The 19,494-nt window shown below is 35.7% G+C and overlaps 1 protein-coding gene across 5 annotated transcripts in view; it reads left to right on the top strand.

Annotated features, from left to right (window-relative positions):
* Positions 1-19,494, top strand: part of AP3B1 (adaptor related protein complex 3 subunit beta 1) — a 154,182-nt gene that overhangs the window by 51,874 nt on the left and 82,814 nt on the right. For all 5 annotated transcript variants that reach the window (XM_079330184.1, XM_079330183.1, XM_079330185.1 and 2 more), the window contains 7 exons: positions 5,209-5,370; positions 7,444-7,541; positions 10,003-10,057; positions 10,138-10,209; positions 12,598-12,660; positions 13,562-13,694; positions 19,216-19,325. In XM_079330184.1, the coding sequence (XP_079186310.1) occupies positions 5,209-5,370; positions 7,444-7,541; positions 10,003-10,057; positions 10,138-10,209; positions 12,598-12,660; positions 13,562-13,694; positions 19,216-19,325 (693 nt within the window). The remainder of the gene's footprint in view (positions 1-5,208; positions 5,371-7,443; positions 7,542-10,002; positions 10,058-10,137; positions 10,210-12,597; positions 12,661-13,561; positions 13,695-19,215; positions 19,326-19,494) is intronic.

The following is a 19,494-nucleotide window of genomic DNA, read 5'->3' as shown; positions in this document are numbered from 1 at the left end:
AAATGCAACTTCTAGCAAAATCTTGGTTAAATGTTAGCTCATTTACTTAGTGACTTTAAAAACAGGTTAATGGAATTTGCTATCTTGCAGTTTCTTCATTTAAGCTGTTAATACTTTATGAAGATGTCCCTGAATTGTTTATCTGGAATAACATAAAAAAGAATTATGCATGTTCATCCACGCTAAAATACTCACTTCTCTGCTGTGAATAAATCATAGTAGATGGGGAATGCACAGAATCTATTTGCAAATTGTAGTCTGGAATACTATGGTCTCCGTTTTTTAATCATTTTATTCTCCCAGGGTTCTGAACTTTAGTAATTTCGCAATTTAGAAAAGCTATTAACTGCACAATTAAATCATGTGGTACTACAAGCTGTTAAATGCATTTAATACGGTTTTAACTAACAACTGCCACTCTTCTGTTCTCCCTTTATCACCTGCTGCTTTTTAAAATCCAGTAGTTCTAGTGATGTTATGAGCACAGAGTGAAATGGATCATTTTACTAATCTTGGTTAAAATAAAACACCCTTTAAAAAAAAAACAAACAAAACAACAAAGTTCTGTTGGACTGATGAATCTTAAATTAACTGTGAAACTTCATATAAAGGGATTGAAATCACAACACAAAGAATTGGAACATTTGAATCCATTCCCAGAACTCTCATCTCTCCCTTGTCAAAAATGATCTGAGGATGGTTTTATTTCTGATAAATTTACTAATGTATGCTGGTTATCATCAGTTCTATCAGTTCTCAACTCTAATATGAGTTGTATTTAGACGTCTGTGAAAGTAAAATTTGAGTGTCACCCATATTTAGCATTTCTTCAGGGATGTGTGAAGAAACATATTCCACAGTCTAACATGGTGCACTATAGACAGTGAAGATTGGAGAATAAGTGCATAGGAAATAATCTGTCAGTTGTTGATTCAATAGTTAATTACTTTGTTAAATAGTCAAATTAATAATTAAAATGGAAAGACTCTCGTCTCACAGTGCAAGAGTCTTACACTTCTTGCGGGAAAAATATTAATGTTAATAGTGCTTATGTCTCCATTGTACCCTACTCATGCCTTCTTTTTCTGATTGAAGTTCAAGATGTAGGCCTAGTATCAGTGTAATGCTGCTCTGGTTGCTTTTCTTCTCCAGAACACTATAACACTGTTGTTGAGCATGGAGGTGCTTTCTGAGATCTCTGCACAAGGTTTTCCCCTGTTGTTAGAACCAAGAGGTTTTGCTTGTGCTTGCCCCCCTGAAGTTAGTTCTGTGCCACATCAGAAGATAATTACTGCTTGTTCCAATCTCTTTCTTTAGTACAGCCTTCAGTACTTGTACTGCAAGGTTTATCTGGGGACAGAGGAACAATTCAGCTAGATGACTTAAAATGAGGTGTTGGCTTGGCGGTTTGAACTTTTGGCAGTAATTTATTGTGTCTCAGTTCAGTTTCACTTTTTCTGCCTAGGCTTGAAATGAATGAAGAGAATCCTAGAACTGTGTTCTACTGTAAATAAGCTTGACAGTGATAGCAGAAATTGTAAGAATAACCTAGTGCATGCCAAAGCAGACTTGCTTACTCAGGTAAATGCAGTTTTCTGTGCTAGTCGGAGGAGGCAGATGAAATATTCTACAGGCAGGTGAGAGAAGTCTCAAAGTCGATAGTCTTCATTCTCAAATTACCAAATGCTTGCTGAAAATACAATCAGTGGAGAGGAATCAGTCCAGGAGGTTCCTGGGTTGTGTGGATGATAATGCCCTAACACAGCTGGTCAGGATGTCAACAAGGGAGGGCACCCTACTGGAACTGGTATTTGTGAACAGAGAAGGTCTGGTGGGTGATGTGATAGGATGGCTGGAGGCTCTCTGGGCCACTGTGATCACAAAATGGCAGGGCTTTTCATTGTCGGAGAAGTAAAAAGGTGCACCAGCAAAACTGCGGGGAGAAATAAAGAATTAAGGATGAGGAAAAGACTGAGGCGCCTTTTCTGACACAAAGAAGGTGGTAGTTGTAAAACCAATTGTTCTCAAGGTACCCAGTCCCTGATCTGTAAGATGGAGAGAAGGAGGAGAATGAAGCCCCCATGATCCAAGGGGAAGTAGTGTGCTATGCCACTTATATACGCCATGTCTCTGGGGCACATAGCATCCAAGTACCTGAGTATTGAACAGGCCAGAGCCTGAGCTGCTTTGCATCATTTAGCAACAGTCCTGGTTAACCATGAAGATCCCAGTTCATTGGTGATTGGCAAATATGACACCCATCTGCTCAGAGGAGAGGATTCATGGGAAGATCTGGAGAACTGTCAGGCTGGTCAGCTTGACCTCAGTGTTGAGGAAAGATACAAAGCAGGTCATCCTGTGTGCTGTTAGTGGCACATGCAGGACAGCCAGCGGATTAGGCCTTGCCTGTGTGGGTTTGTGAAAGGCTAGTCCTGCTTGACAAACAACCTCCTAGAATGATAGGGTAGCCCACTTAATAGATGAGGGAAGGGCTGTGAATGTTGTCTAACTGAACACGGTGAAGCATTCGAAAATATTTTCCACTGCATTATCCTGGAGAAACTGGCAGCCTGTGGCTTGGATGCATGTATGCTTCGATGGTTAAAAGGGTTGCTGGATGGCCAGGCGGGGGGCGGAGTGATGGTGTATGGAGTTACATCCAGGTGGGGGCTGGCCAAGTGCTGTTCCCCAGGGCTCAGTACTGGTGCCATTCCTGTTTAATGCCCTCATTGATGACCTGGACAAGGGGTTGAGTGCAGCCTCAGTCAGTTCACAGGTGGCACCAAGCTGTGTGGGTTCTTGATCTGCTGGAGGGCAGGAAGGCTCTGCAGAGGGATCTGTACAGGCTGGATCATGGCTGAGGCCAATGGTGTGAGGTTCAACAAGGCCAGTGCTGGGTCCTGCCCTTGAGTCACAACAGTCCCAGGCAGTGCCACAGGCTGGGGCTGGAAAGGTCCTGGGGGTGCTGCTGAGAGCAGCTGAACATGAGCCAGGGTGTGCCCAGGTGGCCAAGAAGGCCAATGGCATCCTGGCTGGATCAGCAATAGTGTGGGCAGCAGGAGCAGGGCAGGGATTGTCCCCCTGTCCTGGGAGCTGCTGAGGCCACAGCTCAAATCCTGTTTCCAGCTCTGCACCCCTCATGATAGAAGAGACAATAAAGTCCTGGAAGAAGTCCTGAGGAGGGCAGCAAAGCTGGTGAGGGGTCTGGAGCATCAATCCATGAGGAGTGAGGAGTGGTTGGGAAAGAGACCCAGGTCAGGGGTCACCTTATCACTCTTTGCAGTAACCTGAAAGGAAGTTGTAGCCAGGTCAAGGTCAAACAACATGACAAGGGGATATGGCCTCAAGTTGCACTAGGGGAGATTTAAGTTAGATATTAGAAAGAATTTTTTCAGTGAGGGTTGTCACGCACCGGAATGAGCTGCCTGCGGAAGGGGTAGAGTCAGCACCCCTAGAGATACTGAAATTACTTGTAGAGATGGCACTTCAGGGCATGGTTTGGTGGTGACCTTGGCAGTGCTGATTAACAATTTGACTGTATGAGCTGGAAGGTTTTTTCCAATGTAAATAATACTATGGTTCTAAACTTAGAGTTATATGTCTTTGGCATTGAATATAGTCAATAGGTCAGCTTGAGACTTAAGGGGTTTTGAGTGATTGAGTGTTTTCACATTGTCTGGTAACTATTCTCCATGTGTGGGATGATTAATAGAATTTGAAATAACCATTATTGTACACCAAGAAGCTGCAGGTTTTTAACCTAGTCTTCTGACTTTTACATGATGCTTTGCTTTTCTATCCATCACAATATGCAAATCTTGCAGTATTATATGTCCTCTTTGACTTAGTGGGTCCTGGTGACTACAAATTCTAAATACTTAGGAGTTCATAAACTTTCAAAATTTCAGTTCATTAAAATAATTTCCCTGTGTATTATCATCATCCTTAGTCCGAAACATGATTATTTCCTACCAGATCTTAGCAGATCTGAGAAAAGAGGAATATTCTAAAATTGTAATAGAATACATAATTGTGAGAAGATCATATCAATATGCTTCTGCCATTGGAGTATGAAGAAGGACCTTAATCAGATTTAAAACAGAAGTGTTTTCATAAGAGGCATATGCTGCTTTTTATTGGAATTCTGCTGCTCCAAGTTGGTTCCAAGCAAATAGTTCTCAAAAAAAAAACCAAAAAAAAAAACCACAAGGAAGTCAAAGAACTCAGGCTGTTTCTTTGTAACAGTTATTAATGAGTTAAATACTGTTTTGAACTCAATATTCCTGTTGAATTCAATAGTACTGATCTGCATGTCTGTTAGCAGTCAAGGCAAGGGTATTGAAGACTGAATCAATGAAGATTGAATTATCCTCCTCCTGTTAGAGGAAGCTTCTTCAGTGCAGGTTGTGATGCACTGGGATTGAGAAATTTCCTTTCATGTTGTCTGTCCTTTAGGCAAGGGAGGAATTCAGTTACCAGTGGATTTGATATAGCATTCTGAGTTTTAGTTTAGAGTGTGACTGCCATAAAGAACTGTTGGAAGAGAAGTAAAGAAATTAAAATATTTCAGTTGCTATTGCATAAAATACCTATGAGTTTGCTAGGTATCATGCAAAACAGTGAGAGAAAAATTGGTATCAAGTAATGATGCCTTCATATTTCTTCTTTTTTAAAAAATTTCAATGTTCTTTCAAATTGTAATAAAAACCAGAACAAAATTACAATTTTAATTCATTGCCACTTCTTTCCTCTCTCCCCCATCCTCTTACCTCTACTGATGACATTTTTATGGATTCTTTCACTACACCTGAGTTTTAACCAAGGCATGCAACCTTGCCAAGTTTTCTGAAGACTTATGTCTTTATTTTCATTTCTAGTTATTTTCCAGAAATGTCAATTTGGATCATAGGCTTTAAATCCAAAAAGACCGATATACATACCAAAAATATGAATTGTTGAATAAAAGTAATGACATTTAATTTGTCAGTACAACTTATTTCTAAGGAAATTTTGTATGTACTGTTAATCTGTTTTTCATGTCAGTACATCTACTGTTGTGAGCAAATGAGTAGAAAAGCCAAAAGCTATTTTAAGAAAACATACATAAATCTTGTACGAAACTGTGTTGTTTTATGTTAACTCCTTAATGAATACAACTTGTTGGTTCAGATACTCTATGTATATCCTTGTCATTTTGTCTTTTGGTAGGTTGATGAAGTGGTGGATGAATACAATGAAAATAATTTCTATGAATCTGATGAAGAACAGAAAGAGAAGAATCAGAAATTGAAAACCACCTATACTATGGACCCAGATCACAGGCTGCTGTTACGAAATACAAAGCCCCTGCTTCAAAGCCGAAATGCTGCTGTATGACAAATTCCTTTTTAATTAAAATGTTAAACTACAAATATCTGTTTTAAGAATAAAATCAACACCTCTTTAAAATGGGTGAAAATACGCTTTAGTAACTAGGAGAAGTGTGATGGATCTGTTCTGAATTTAATGTAGCTTGTAAGTGAAACACCTAAACTGATTGTGCTATGTGCTCTAAATAATACAGACAAACAAAATACTAGGAAAAAGTATGAGAGCACTTGAATTTGACTTACATAGCATGTGATGACTCTACCATAGGTAGCTCTTAATGCAAAAACTCTCAGCAATTAGGATGGCCCAAACTGGTACAATTTATTGTCACAGTTTAATGGAAAAGATCTACAAAGAAAATCATAGTTATTATTGATTTATTAATTTGTTCTTTCTTTTGAGTCTCATGTTTTAAAAGTAGACAATTATACAGCACATTTCTAGAGTTCTTGCCTTGACAGGATTCCAGGATAGATATGGTTTCCTAGATTATTAAACATTTTTAAATGCAGGTAACTTTTTAGAACTGGAAAAAGCCATTCTCAGGGTGAATCATTGTGATGTTAATCAGATCACAGAATGTTACTTCTAACCTGATCTTGTCCTATTAATCAGGACTAGATGTCTTTTGAGAAAAGTCTTCCAGTGATGATGAATATTATATCACTGCAAAAACAGTGACCATGATTAAGTCACCTTGCCATCTGTTCTTAATAGGTTAAACAGATCAGGTTATAGTTCTCCAATTAAACATATTTTGAGATTCTAACTCAATATCTGCCTCTTCTCTAAATCATTTATGATCTGGCAGCCCAGCAGACTTTGGAAACTGATTAAATTTTTACAAGTTTATGCTAAAAATAACTGTTCGGTGTCTGTGATATTTCTTAATTCCGTGCAAAGAGCAAGTATGTTTGATATGTTTGCCCTCTCACTTCATGAAGAGGTTCAGTTAGTTATTGCCCTCATTCTAGAAATAATTTTCTTTATTAAATATAGTATTGATTCTCGTATTTTTGATCTTTAACTTTCTGATATTAAAGTTAACTTAGGTGTTAAAGTGGACTTTGAGAAGTGTTATCAAAATCATGATACTTTGAATTGCTATTACAGCTATATTCATACTATTCACAGAATTTACCTGCAATTAATTTAATTTATGGCCTTCCATATGACCTTATGTTTTTTGTCAGCAGCAAAAGATAATCGTGGTATATTGCTAAAAGTCTTAAAATTATTTCCTGGCTTTAGATGTTTTTAATCACTTTCCATTGTTAAATAATAATTCTAGTTTCATTGATAATAGGATTTAAGATACCAAGTGAAGTATTACCATGAGGGCTTTACTTGGAGTCTCTATGATTTGTTTTGTTTGCAATGGAGAGTTGATCATGACACTATTGTAGGAAAGGCTACACTAGCGTAAAAATCATATTTTGCCTTTTATTTATGAGGAAGTTTGCAAGGAAGGAAAGTGGGTGTTAAGTTGCTTACATCTCAGTCTTCTGAATTTTGTTAGCCTGGATATTGGTATACAACCATGTACCATTTACTTTCTGTTGGATTTGGTACTTTAAAATGTTCCAGTAAAGGCAGCTGTTGTTTTATAAATTGCATAGTAGAATAATAGAGTGAAAGATTTTGAGTGGAAACTAGATAAAAGGAAATATTGAACCTGTAGTTATAAAGGAAAAGCACATTAGAAAAACTTGTAAAGAATATTTCTTCATTAATTTGTACAGCTGATGTTAGCAATACTGATTTATCAAGGATGGTATCACTATGTTTGTAATTTAAATCATCTACTGCTTTTTCTCTTTGTCCCTATTTCTATAACCTTCTATTTATTACAGCATACAGTAAATACTGGGAGGAAGTAAAGGTACTTAATTAGGGAAAATATATTTATTCCAGTGTTGTTCCTCACTCTGCTTTGCTGATTTCGAAGGCCACGGGTATTCACTTAGCTTTCTGAAGAAGAGTGAGCTGGTAGTCCTGCAGGTCTGAAGCAAATGTGGTAGATATGAATTATGATTTGAAGTTAATATGCTGCTCTGAATGTTCTTCCTTTAGGTGGTAATGGCAGTTGCACAGCTATACTGGCATTTGGCACCAAAATCTGAAGCTGGTATTGTTTCTAAGTCATTGGTGCGTTTACTCCGTAGTAACAGGTAGGTCAATATACATCACAGTGTGTAGTTTTTTGTACATATTTGTTTAGCCATAGTAATAAGAATGTAACTATTACACAATAAATTTAATTTTGGAATAATCATTTTCACTCAACAAATGAGGATCACTAAAGGTTATTCCATCATTTCCAGTATCCCATCTAGGGATCATTGTTTATTATGTTTCATTCCTACGATTTTTGTTCTGACAAGAGTCATGGCTGCCTAGTTAATATTTAAATAGAGTCAGTACTAACTAGTTTGCTTAATATCTTGTATTTTAAAAAATTACTGGAAATTTAGTTCTATTGGATTCCTTACTATCTTTCTAAGCACTAAAGAAGTCTTCTGATGTATACTTTATATTCCTGCACTGTAACACAAATCCCAAAATAATGAGTTTAGAAGGGATCACTGGATACCAGATAACAGAATGTTCTGTTTTGGCTTCGCCACCTTCACTAGTATTTTGTCTGCTTTTCTATGAAGGGTATTAGCCACATTTCGTAAGATTGTTGGTGCTTTTTTTTCATTTGTATTTCATAGTTTTTGCATAGTGTTCCTGTATTTGCTGCACAGAAGTGTTTTTCTTCCCTGTTCAATTCTTAGATTTTGAACTTCTGTGTATTTGTATGAAGATCCTTGAAGGATTCACATGAGACAATATTAATTGTTTTTAGAATGACTTTTAACTAAAAATGGTATTTTTGGCTAGAACTTCTCTGTGAAAATAATTTACTTTTTTAATCAGCTATGTCAAACAGATACAAAGGTTTTTTAAAAAAACTCACTTTTGTTGTGTCTGGCAAGATTCCTCATCCTAGATATACCTTAACTTTTGTAAACCCTGCCATCAGAGCAACAGCTCTTTTCTCTATAAAAGTTCTGCTGCTTAGTATCTCTGTGTTTTAATAGTTGTTAGTAAGGAAATAAATGGGACTAGGTAGAGTATTCATGCTTTTATTTCAGGTAAGAATGAATCACTATTATTTTTGTGTTCAACTTTATAGTACAGTAGGCTTCCCATTCTCTTTATGCAAAAATGAGTTAAGTGACTAAAGCAATTGGCAGATAATGTATAGACTTAGACCCACACGTTGAAAGGATTATTTGCATGTGGTTTATTGCTTGTTTATACTCAGGTTTCATTAAAAGAAAAATCACTTCTTTCCTGTATTTCGGCTAGTACCTTAAATGGCACTGGTCTTTTGATTTTTCTGTCTTGAATGGCTTTTCTCTTCTCTGTTACCACTCTGGGTGAAACACTTTTGCTTTTAGAGACACTTTGAAATAAGGTTTTGCTGTATGCCCTTGAAGTTATTTGCTTGTGGCCTTTAAATTAATGTCAACTAAGCTGTAATCTACTTAGGGTGAGAGTGCCCGAAAGAGCATCTCATAGCAATTTCCAGTCTTGTTTCATTATGTGTAGCTGAGTATTGCCACTCACCTATGTAAGAATTGCATAAAATAAGTTTAAAAGATCTTAAGTACTTCTCTATTATCACTTTTCTTTGTAAGCAGCAGCTGTAATTACCTTAGGGCTATTAGACAGTTTTGAGTAAGAGGAGATAATGAGTATGATGATTTCTCTATTAGGATGAGATTTGCAGCATGCAAGGATTTGAGCACTCACAGTTCAGAAAAATTGTATGTAAATTATTACTTAGTTTTTAAGCAATTGGTGACACAAAATATGCACTTTAAAAGCTTCAGGCTAGTACCCAGATTTCTTTTTGCTCACTCATGTGGAGGCTTTTAAACTCATATATTAATGATGAGAATGACCTCTCCAAACATGTTTAATATTTTTTGTGGAATATTACATAAATCTATTGTCTATCTCTTGCACAGTCTATTATGTGGAAGTGTTAGTTTTTTATAGATGTGTATGTCTGCCATTGTATACCCTTGAGTCACAGAAGATCCTGGCCCTTTTTGAGAATTTTTAGAAAAATTCTTAAGAAAAAAAAGTCATAGCAATTCCTGCTAATTGTGCAAAGATTTGACTGTTCTTGTAGTTAATAGAGTTATTTCAACACGGGCAGATAAAGCCTGTGTGTTTTCATTCTCAGCTATGTCATCCTGAAATGTTTATTTCAAGAAGGTGGATAAAATGTAGGGCTTTTTAAAGCTATTTCCATTGTATTAAAATGATTAATGTAATTCTGATTTGAATAAATACCAAAAGCCTACAAAAGGCACATTGCAGTGGTGTCAGTGAGTATTTTTGCATATTGGAGTTTGTAAAAATGGAAGTCTGGTTTCATCATACTTCTCTCTTCCTGTGAAACAAATGATGAAGTTAGCAGTTGGCAATAAGCTTTACCTTCTATGTTTGTGCCAAAACAAATGGATAGCTAACATGGTGTTACAGTAGAATTGGACTTTCTTTGCCACGTTGAATTATTCTATGTATTGGTAATTTTGTGGAATAACTCTTGTTTTTCTTTTCACATTCTAGGGAGGTGCAGTATATTGTCCTGCAAAATATTGCCACTATGTCAATTCAGAGAAAGGTATACCCTATTTAAAATTTTTTAAATCACACTGTATATGAAACACAGGAGAGTTACTGAAATGTGTTCTGATTTTTCAGGGCATGTTTGAACCTTATTTGAAGAGTTTCTATGTTAGATCAACTGATCCAACTATGATCAAAACACTTAAGGTGAGTTTATTAAAGGCAAATTTTTATATATACTGCTGGACTAATAAGTTTACAACAGGAAGGTAAAATGTTTTTCACTGATATGACACAGGTCATTCTGTGCTTTTCTTTATCTCACGTGGAAGTACCAGGGCCTTTAGTTAAGTGCACAAGGGGCCTTCAGGCTTGTCAATCTATCTGAAAGTTCATGTGTTGCAGGTGGAAGTGGCTGCATTTTTTCTACACCTTTTGAGACCTTTCAGTGATAGAGAACATTATATATTTTTTTCAACCAGGCATTCTAACATTAGAGTTTGACTATTTCATGGGAAGAAAAGTGTTTTTAATACTGTTAGCTTAAAAAGAGTCTGTATAAAATGGGGCAATGTTTGAGTCCCAAATTTTCTTTGAAGTCAATATTTGACGGGAGAAGTACTTTAGGCTTTTCTCAAGGCCACATCTCAATGCATGTTTTCAGCTGTTGCCTTGTTGTTTTCTCTGTACTCATTCTTTAACAAATGTGAAATCCTTGACAAAACAATGGCTAAAATAGTGTCTACTATTATGTGCCTTTTCTCTTGTTTTGCTTTAGATTGTCATAGGCACTTGTGTTTAGGAGTGGAAGGTAGTTTTCTGAAAGAAACATTCATTTTAATTTATCTTTGTTTTACATGCATATTGCACTTACATTATATGTGCAAGAGTAGTGTATGTGCAAGATGGCTGTGCCAAAACTATCATGTTTATGTATGTACAAACTAAATACATTTTTGTATTTTATACTAGCAATAAGACAAAAGTAAATTTGAAGAAGTTGGAAGCAAAAAATATTCTCTGCATTTTAGGAATATTGTGAGGAATTCATTACTGTTATCCAAGAATAGTCAGTCCAAAAATAATAGAAAGTTGATATATTTAAGCTCCCATATTAATTGATAATATATTGGAGAAGAGATGGAGAAGTAGAAACTGTGGTTTTTCCTTTCATTGTCTCATTTGTTTTATGATGGCTGAAAAATTTTTTTAGAAAATCTTGTGGTTTTCTCCCTTTTCTATCTCTATAGTTCAAGCCTTCCTGTTTCAAAATAGAATAATGAGACCCATGGCAGTAATTAATATGTTAGCAGCATTCTGAAATTTATCTCTCGTGCTGTTTCTGGGTTTCTGTTTTTTTATTTTCCAACCCCAAGTTTGCTTTTTTGTTCAGTGGTAGCATTGAGCTTGTATTTTCATAGTAACCTATTTCAATCACAAATTCTCAGTTATAATTAGTTGTCATCTTCTAAGAGTCTGTCATCTTCTGAACAGTTAAGATTTTTTGCCAATTATGACCCTTACTTTGCAGACATGTGCTGATTTGTTTTTTCTGTTCTATTAATCAGTTTTCTACTATCTAGAGCTCTTGTATAGCTTTTCTTAATCAGCCTTTCTCTTCATTTCCCTGAAGTGCATCAGTTGAAAACTTTGTTGTCTGTCTTCTCCATACTTTCAGAGTTTGTCTGTGAAAAAGGCCAGTGAAGATATTTGTGATATTCCATTGATTTCCACCCTGTACTATAAAATAATCTTTTCTCTCCTGTTTCTCTTTTTCATTTATCCTCTTGCTTTCTATACTATTCTAGATACTTATCTTTAAGAGCCTTTAGTGGTATGTCTTATGAAATTGTTTTGAGGTACAGGTGGACTGTATCACTAGAGAAGCTTTTTCTGGATGCCTCCAAGTCAAAAATGCCAACGTCTTTCTGAGGCATGACTTCCTTTTGGAGAGACAGGGTTGTGTTTTCAGTTTATTTAATTCAAAGTTAAAACAGACTGGAGGCATAGCATCTTGACAATATACGCCAAATGTTGTGTATCATCCTCCTGTTCACCAGGAACAAAGAGGAGGGCTTCCAGGGTCTGATGTTTTTGATATTGAATAAGATCTGAGGAATCTCACAGGTGCAAATGTTTCTTTCCTGAGTTTAAAAGTCTTTTATTACAGTTCATCTGAATATTATGTGCAATTTATTTCTCCCCTGTTGCAGTTGTGACTTCTGTTATTTCTTCTGAACCACTGTCTTATGCTTCTTATATGCTAAAGCCTGTTGTGTAACATTGGAAAGCTGACAGAAGTATTTCAAGCCCATTTGATAAGCAATGAAATACTAAAGCTCAGGCTCATAAAAAAATGTGTCACTGAACCCTAGATTCCTGCTTTGTAAACTTTGCAAGTACTTGCAAGGAAAATTTGCCTCCTGAGTGCAATGGTGGTACCAGTTTGTACTGATACCTGGTATACTCTGTTGAATTCTGAGTGGTAGTTTTAAAATATATTTTATAGGCAATGAAAGTATAGTGTACATGTGGTACTGTTTATAATATTTTATTTTAAGTTTTGACAGCATGTCTGGTGTTTTTTTCTTGTAGCTTGAAATCTTGACAAATTTAGCAAATGAAGCCAACATATCAACTCTGCTTCGAGAATTTCAGGTTTGTGCAAAAGTGTATTCTGTTTATATTTATGATCTCTTTTTCCATTGTTGGATGTTTCTCCTAGACTTAAATTTTTCAAGTTTAAGTATTCTCAAGGATGACATTTTCCAAAAATGGAAATTAAACCATCTCGTACTATAATGGATAAGGGAGCTATTTGTATATGGGAAGGAGTACAAATATTTTGTTTCTCACTCTCCTTCCAGCTACCAAAAAAGAAGAAAAAAAACTGATGAGAAAAACTCAATCATTTCATATTCTTAAACACGTATTCCAGCAACCTGACTTACACTAAGTTACTATATGATAGGTTCTTACTTTTAGCAGTATTTGACCATTAGCATTTGTTGCCAAACCTCATTTCCATGAGTTGTTTGATGAAATAGCTTTTTCATTGTCTCCAGTATCTTTATGTATCAGCAAGATCTTCTGCCTATATTGTGAAACAGTGTCTGTCCTTCTTTCTTTTCTCTTTGCTTGTGACATCTATTTGCATTGCTTCAGTTCTCTGACTGGATTTCTATGAAAGGTACTGGTTCTCAGGCAGGTAGGTTATTCATAGTTTTACAGATGCTCATAATTAAATGAACTGAAACTTCTGAAGAGAGAGCTCATCAACTCCTCCAACCTTGCACACAAACTAATGACTGTTTTTGGGCAATTGCCCCGTGCCCCAAGCTTTCTGGAAATACGAGGTTTGCATGGCTATGGGTTACCAAAGTGTGCAAGAAAATGTCTTCTAAAAGGGACTATTAGCTGAAAAATGATAGCTTTTAATGTGCAATATAGTTTTCTAAGTTTAATTTATTATACAGTATGTCTGCCTCATGAGAATAATATGGTAAGTCTTTGGTTGACAAGAGTTATATATTGACTAACAAAAATCCTATTTCTTTAGACTTATGTGAAAAGCCAAGATAAGCAGTTTGCTGCAGCTACGATTCAAGCTATAGGGAGATGTGCAACTAACATCACTGAAGTGACTGACACGTGCCTTAATGGCCTCGTCTGTTTGCTGTCCAACAGGGATGGTAAGATAAAGTTCTCTTCGTTTTCTGGGAGCTGATGGCATAAAATGTTTTCTTAGAGAAAACCAACAATACTTCAGATCACATCAAGAAACAAGAGTTGACTTCTTTAAGAATTTGTCTGACATGACCGGATAAAAATCCTGCACTTCCAAAGACTCTGATATTGACTGAGTAGTTATTTTCCCTTCTGTTAGGGAAGTTAATTCATTGTGGCCCTCAATTACATGTTTGCCTACTTTTTCTTAAAATGCTGTGATTTTTTAGTGTGCTGTTTTGATTATCATAGGTAGCAAGTTATAATTCAAGTTGCATCAAAGCAGTTAGCCTGTAGAGGGTGCTGAAAGCTTGGAATTTTTTTTTTTTTTTGTAGTGCATCAATGCCTAACTGAAAACACATATTAAATAGTTTTAGGATAAATGGCCCAAAATTTGACTTGATTTTGTAGTCTAGGCTACTGTTATATTTGGATAGGGAATCAAAGTTTCTAATCACTAAGGAATGCAACAAGGAGCAGATAAAGTTAAATCGAGTATAGCATTATGGTAACTCAATACCTAATAATATTGTATATTCTTACTAGTTAGCAATGAATGTAGCAGATTTGTATTTCATAAGAAGTCAGTTAATTATGAGTTAATTAATGCCAGGAAGGAGCAAAAGCATAATTTTGGAGTATCCTGGAGTAGTTCAAACAGTTCGAAGAACTTAGATGACATTGCTTTCAGCTTTGAAAAGCAGCATTAATACCTCTCTGTCTCCTGGACATTTTTTTCATGGCAATCTGAGAAAGCCTGTATTTTTGGCAGCACATATTTGGCCAGTGACCCACTAATGTACATAGTGCTTTATCTCTTTGGTTTATGAACTGAGTTTTCATTCTCAATCACCTCATCTTGTATCAATAATTCTTGAATGGCCTTAGTGTATAACTTTGTGTTTTAAATATATGTGACTTTCATTTCTTAGTGCTGTAGATCTTATTTCTGGTTAAGCCTTTCTGATTATCAGCTGAGTTTAAAACATCGTTCCATATCGTGTTACAAATAATGATATTCAGCAACAACCATAGTAAAAATACAAGTTTCAAAGATTGTTCTAAAGTTTGCCTGATTCTTCTAGCAATCTTCTTCTGAGTAGGCTTCCTTCAGCATGTGACAATCTCCATATTTCTTCTGTTTTAAACTAAATAATGAAACTGTCACTTCAGATTTTGTTACTTAACAACCCTTTCTGGTTTTTTGCTTTATTTTTGTTTTGCTAAGATGGAACCAAGATAAGAGGAGAAAGTTTTTTTCTTTTATTTTAGATTGTCAATTTAATATTTTTTCAGAGTGGTTCTATATGTATATATTTATATACACACATATATGTGTGTGCATGTATACAAAGATCTGTCTCAACAAGATTAGTTTTCATGTCTGTTTCTAAGTAATTGTCTAGCAAATAAAATTATCTTCTTATGCTTACTGTTCTGAAAGGCTGCAAAGGATGTACTGAGGACCTTTTAAATCTGGCAGGTGGCAAATTGCTTTACCATAGCTGCAGTGTCTTTATTCCTTCTTTCAAGGAATGAATAGAATGGCATAATTTACATGGTGGCAGGAAATTACCGATAGTCACAGCTTACTGAACATAAGAGTTTTGGCATGGTAAGGGTATAAAAAAGAGATTTAGCATAGTGTAGGAGAACAGCTTCAAGAGTCTTGATTAATCTTGCTTTTCCCCAGCTTTTACTGTTAAAGTATGCAAGCAGTCTCTTTGCTCTGCTGCTTCTTTCATGGTCACTGGAAGCCTGGAAGTAGTCCTGGTGTGTAGCTTGAAGTGCAAGCTGGTAGGTCCAGAATGTTCTGAGGTCTGTAGCAGCAGAGTCAGCTGTGCTTTCTCTGTACTTGCTTATTATGAAGAATTCACTTGAGTGCAGAACAGAGGTGCTCATACTAATTCTACCAAAGCAAAACAGAATCCTGAAGAACAAGCTTGTGGGGAAAGTGCCTTCTGATTCCATTTGCTTGTTCTGTAACTGTAGATACAGCTCAGCACTCAGGATATTTTGGCTCTGGCACAAGAGCTTTACAGTTAATGTTTCTGCAATTTAGGTGATGAGAGGCAGGGCATTGTTCCAGAAACGAGGCTCTGGGGATGTCAAGAACTGCTCTTGAAATTTTCTTTGCATGCTTGTAAGTGACTTTAAGTCATATTTTCCCTGCTCAGGGAAGGTGTGGTATGTGGGGGAAAGATCCATCAACATTTGAACTACAGAAGCACAACAGAAACTAGAAATTTCGGTGATGAGACACCTTAGTGTGTGATTATCACAAGCTAATCTTGACTGACCCCTGAAGAGACTGTTTCTGTGAAGCCATGGTAAGGGCTGAGAATTATTTTCCTTCCTCATCTGCTGAAGGAAGGACAAAAAGTTATTTTCTTTCTCTAGGATGAATTTGGTGTTTGGCTGATGCATTTCCTTCAAGCGATTGTATTGATAGTTTCAAGTGACTCCTCACCCCACTGTTACAAAAAGTCATTTTAGATGTTAGAGAAAGATGGGATTATAGGAAGTCTCTTGTCTGACTGTACTGCATATACTAGAAATCCTGCAGTTTTTTCTTAGATGAGTGACTTCCATTTTCTGTTGAAAGCTGCAGGTTGAAGGAAAGCATGACTGTAGAATGGATTCCTAAAACATTTTTTGCCCTGCAAATCTGTGTGAAACTGCAAATCATAAAATTATTGGAGCTGTTAATACATCCAGTAGCTATTACATATCTCTTCTAATTACTGTTAGAATGACATAGAATAAAAGCTTGTAGCATCCCCCTTACATCTATTAATAGGGTTTCTGAGATTTGTTATTTATGTTATAAGAATGGAAAAGTTAACAAGGTAAAAGCTTAAACTTTGGCTGGTTCTGAAAAGCTGAAAGTTAGGTCTCTCTGATTGCCTTTTAGCTATTTTTTTAGCCCAAATAGCAAGCATTGTTAGTTACCTTAATAACAGAATGGTTTGGGTTAGAAGAGGCCTTTAAATTCTATGTAGTCCAACTTCCCTGCCATGGGCAGGGACATTTTGCATATACCAAGGGACTTGGAACTCCATCTAATCTGATTTTGAATGTTCTTGGGGAAGGGGAATCCACCCAACTGGCATCCTGTCCAAAACCAGTTGATGCAGTTTTGCTGCTTTTAGAAAAAGTGATTATACAAACTGTGGAGTGTGAATAAATTAGTCTTCACTTGCGTGTTTTAGTTGTGGTGTGTTAATGTAAATGAAAGAAAATTTGAGGCAACATTGATGATTTCAAATGTTGTATTTCAGAATTCACCTTTTGAATGTTCTCTGGTAACATGCTCCATGCTGATTTTCTGAGGTTCTGTTATAATGCAGCCAAATTCCCAGTTATGGAAAAAGTCCTTAATTTGGTTCTACAATTGACTACATGTTAATTTTGATCTGCTGCACTGTTGATTTTTTTGCATACATCATTATTTGACAAAATGGAAGAGTGTATGACTGAGTATATGTTAAGTTTTTGGGAAGTTGTCAGTCTGCAGTGTCTTCAGAGATTGTCCTATTTAGTCAATTCCATATCACTTCGAAATTATCAGAAGAAACAAAGATTTTTACTATGACTTGGAAATTGAAATTGTGGTGCCTCGTGTAGTCTTCTTTATTCATAAAGACATTCCTGATCAGATTTTCTGTGATTTTCAGTCTTTATTTTAAGAAATTTAATTTATGTTTTATAATCCCTTTTTATGATTTTTATGATTTATACTTCTCCAAAATTTTCCTGTTCATTGATCACTGCCTTGTATGGACGTCCACTTTGGTGATTATAGTAGGAATTACATTTTAAAATTTCCTTACTGCACATTCAGAATGCCAGTTTTATCTTCCCTTCTAGTATTTTGCTGGAGTTTGTTATGGTTTTGAACCTAAGTGTTTCTCTTTTATTTCCTGCTCATTTTTGGTATTCTTTGTGTGCACAAAGCAAGCCTCACATTTTATAACTATGCCAGTTCTTATTCTGACACAAATGCATTTTGGTTTTACTTTTTTTCCCAGCATCTAGATGTGTGTAAAAAAATCATACTAGTATACAATTTTTTACAATTGTAATTTATAATTTGTTTACAATTCTGGTTTATTTTCTTTAAATTTGCTCCCACAGATAGCATTAAAGTAGTTCCCATGGCGACATCTCGTCTACTGCAGCTGATATTATCATAGTCAGTTTTACATTGTCAACAATTGGTTTTAATAATGACTTCATGTCCACTCTTTTTTTTTTTTTCTTTTTTTTTGTTCAGTTTTATTTTTCTTGACTGATCAGTGTATCACAAAATATTGAATGATGAAAGTTGCCATTCTGATGTTCCCCACTGTAAATATTCTGGATTCTAATTTTCAAGTTTCAAGAACTGGTTTCCTATTTTAATATCTGGCAAAATACAGTGTAAATTAAATTGATCTGAAAGATTGTGCAGGACCTTGAGATGTTAACCTTGCTTCAAGAAATTAGTCTAGAAAAATGACAGATGTCATGTCAAATAAAAGATGACACAAAAAGTTACAAGCTAAAATCTAAGCATTTCAGAGGCATATGGCATAATGATATGCTCAGAGATCTTGGAAAGCCTTTCTCCATAATGAAGTTTGCTTTTTCAAAAAACAAAACAACAAGAAAACCCCACAACCCCTCAAAATTTAGACATCACTTCCCTATATTGTTGTATTGAAACTTGAGCATGCTTGATTGCTGAATTAATGTGTCAGATTAACTCAGACAGAAATGCAGGAATACCTCTGTTTAAAAATTGGTAGTTAGGCTTCTTCATCTTTCCTTAGCTGAGTTACTCTTGTGCATAAGCTTGCTTCTGCTCATGTGCAGAAGCAAAAGAGTGCATTTCACACAAGTTGGTCGGGCTGTGAATGTTACTTCTTGCAGTAGTTAAGCACTTCGGTGCATGACTTTGGCATGAATCTTACAACAGCTTGCTATTTAGGAGCGTCATTTGAATGTACTAGAGATTAGGTTCCAGACCTGAGAGAGACTGTTTAGATGCAGAAACATTCTTTGCATTTAGAAAAAAAAAGGAGACGTCTAGATATTTCTCTAGTGTATGAATGAGCTGTTACTTTTAATGCAAGCATTTTTATTCTCATTGCAGACTACAAATTGCTTTTGAATATGCATATTTTTAATGAAAACCAGATTTTTTTACACTATTCCTCAGTTTTATAGAAAAAATACAAATTGCAGCTTCACGTTTCATACAAGTATGTACTAGGTTGGTATTTTTACATTTAGAATGTTTGTGTCCCCTTTTTGCTGGTTGCTTGATTCAGGAAGCTAAACTTATATTACTTAGTAGAATGGTTTACTTCTTTCCAGATTAATATAATTCAGTTCTGCAAAGCATATTTGGAAAGCTTTTGCATTATTTACAATCAATTATTTATGACTTTTCCTTCTCCATAAATGCTTTTAAAATTAATAATTTGTTTTGTCTAAAACAGAAATCGTAGTTGCTGAAAGTGTTGTTGTCATTAAGAAACTGCTGCAAACCCAGCCAGCACACCATGGTGAAATTATTAAGCATATGGCCAAACTCTTGGATAACATTACAGTGAGTATTTGTTCACACTCTCTTATTTGCCTTGTCAGCTGATAATGAGATTTTTATCTCCTTCGAATTTGTGTTGTAAGTGGGAGTAGGTATATTAGAGAAATGCAAAAAAGTTGGTTTTTTTAACTTGCATTTAATTTTTTATGATCTTAATGGAATGAAAATGGCT

Source organism: Erithacus rubecula (genome assembly GCF_903797595.1).
Source record: "Erithacus rubecula genome assembly, chromosome: Z".
NCBI classification, from domain to species: Eukaryota; Metazoa; Chordata; class Aves; order Passeriformes; family Muscicapidae; genus Erithacus; species Erithacus rubecula.
Note: the sequence above shows the minus strand (reverse complement) of the source record. Positions and strands in the feature narration are given on the sequence as shown.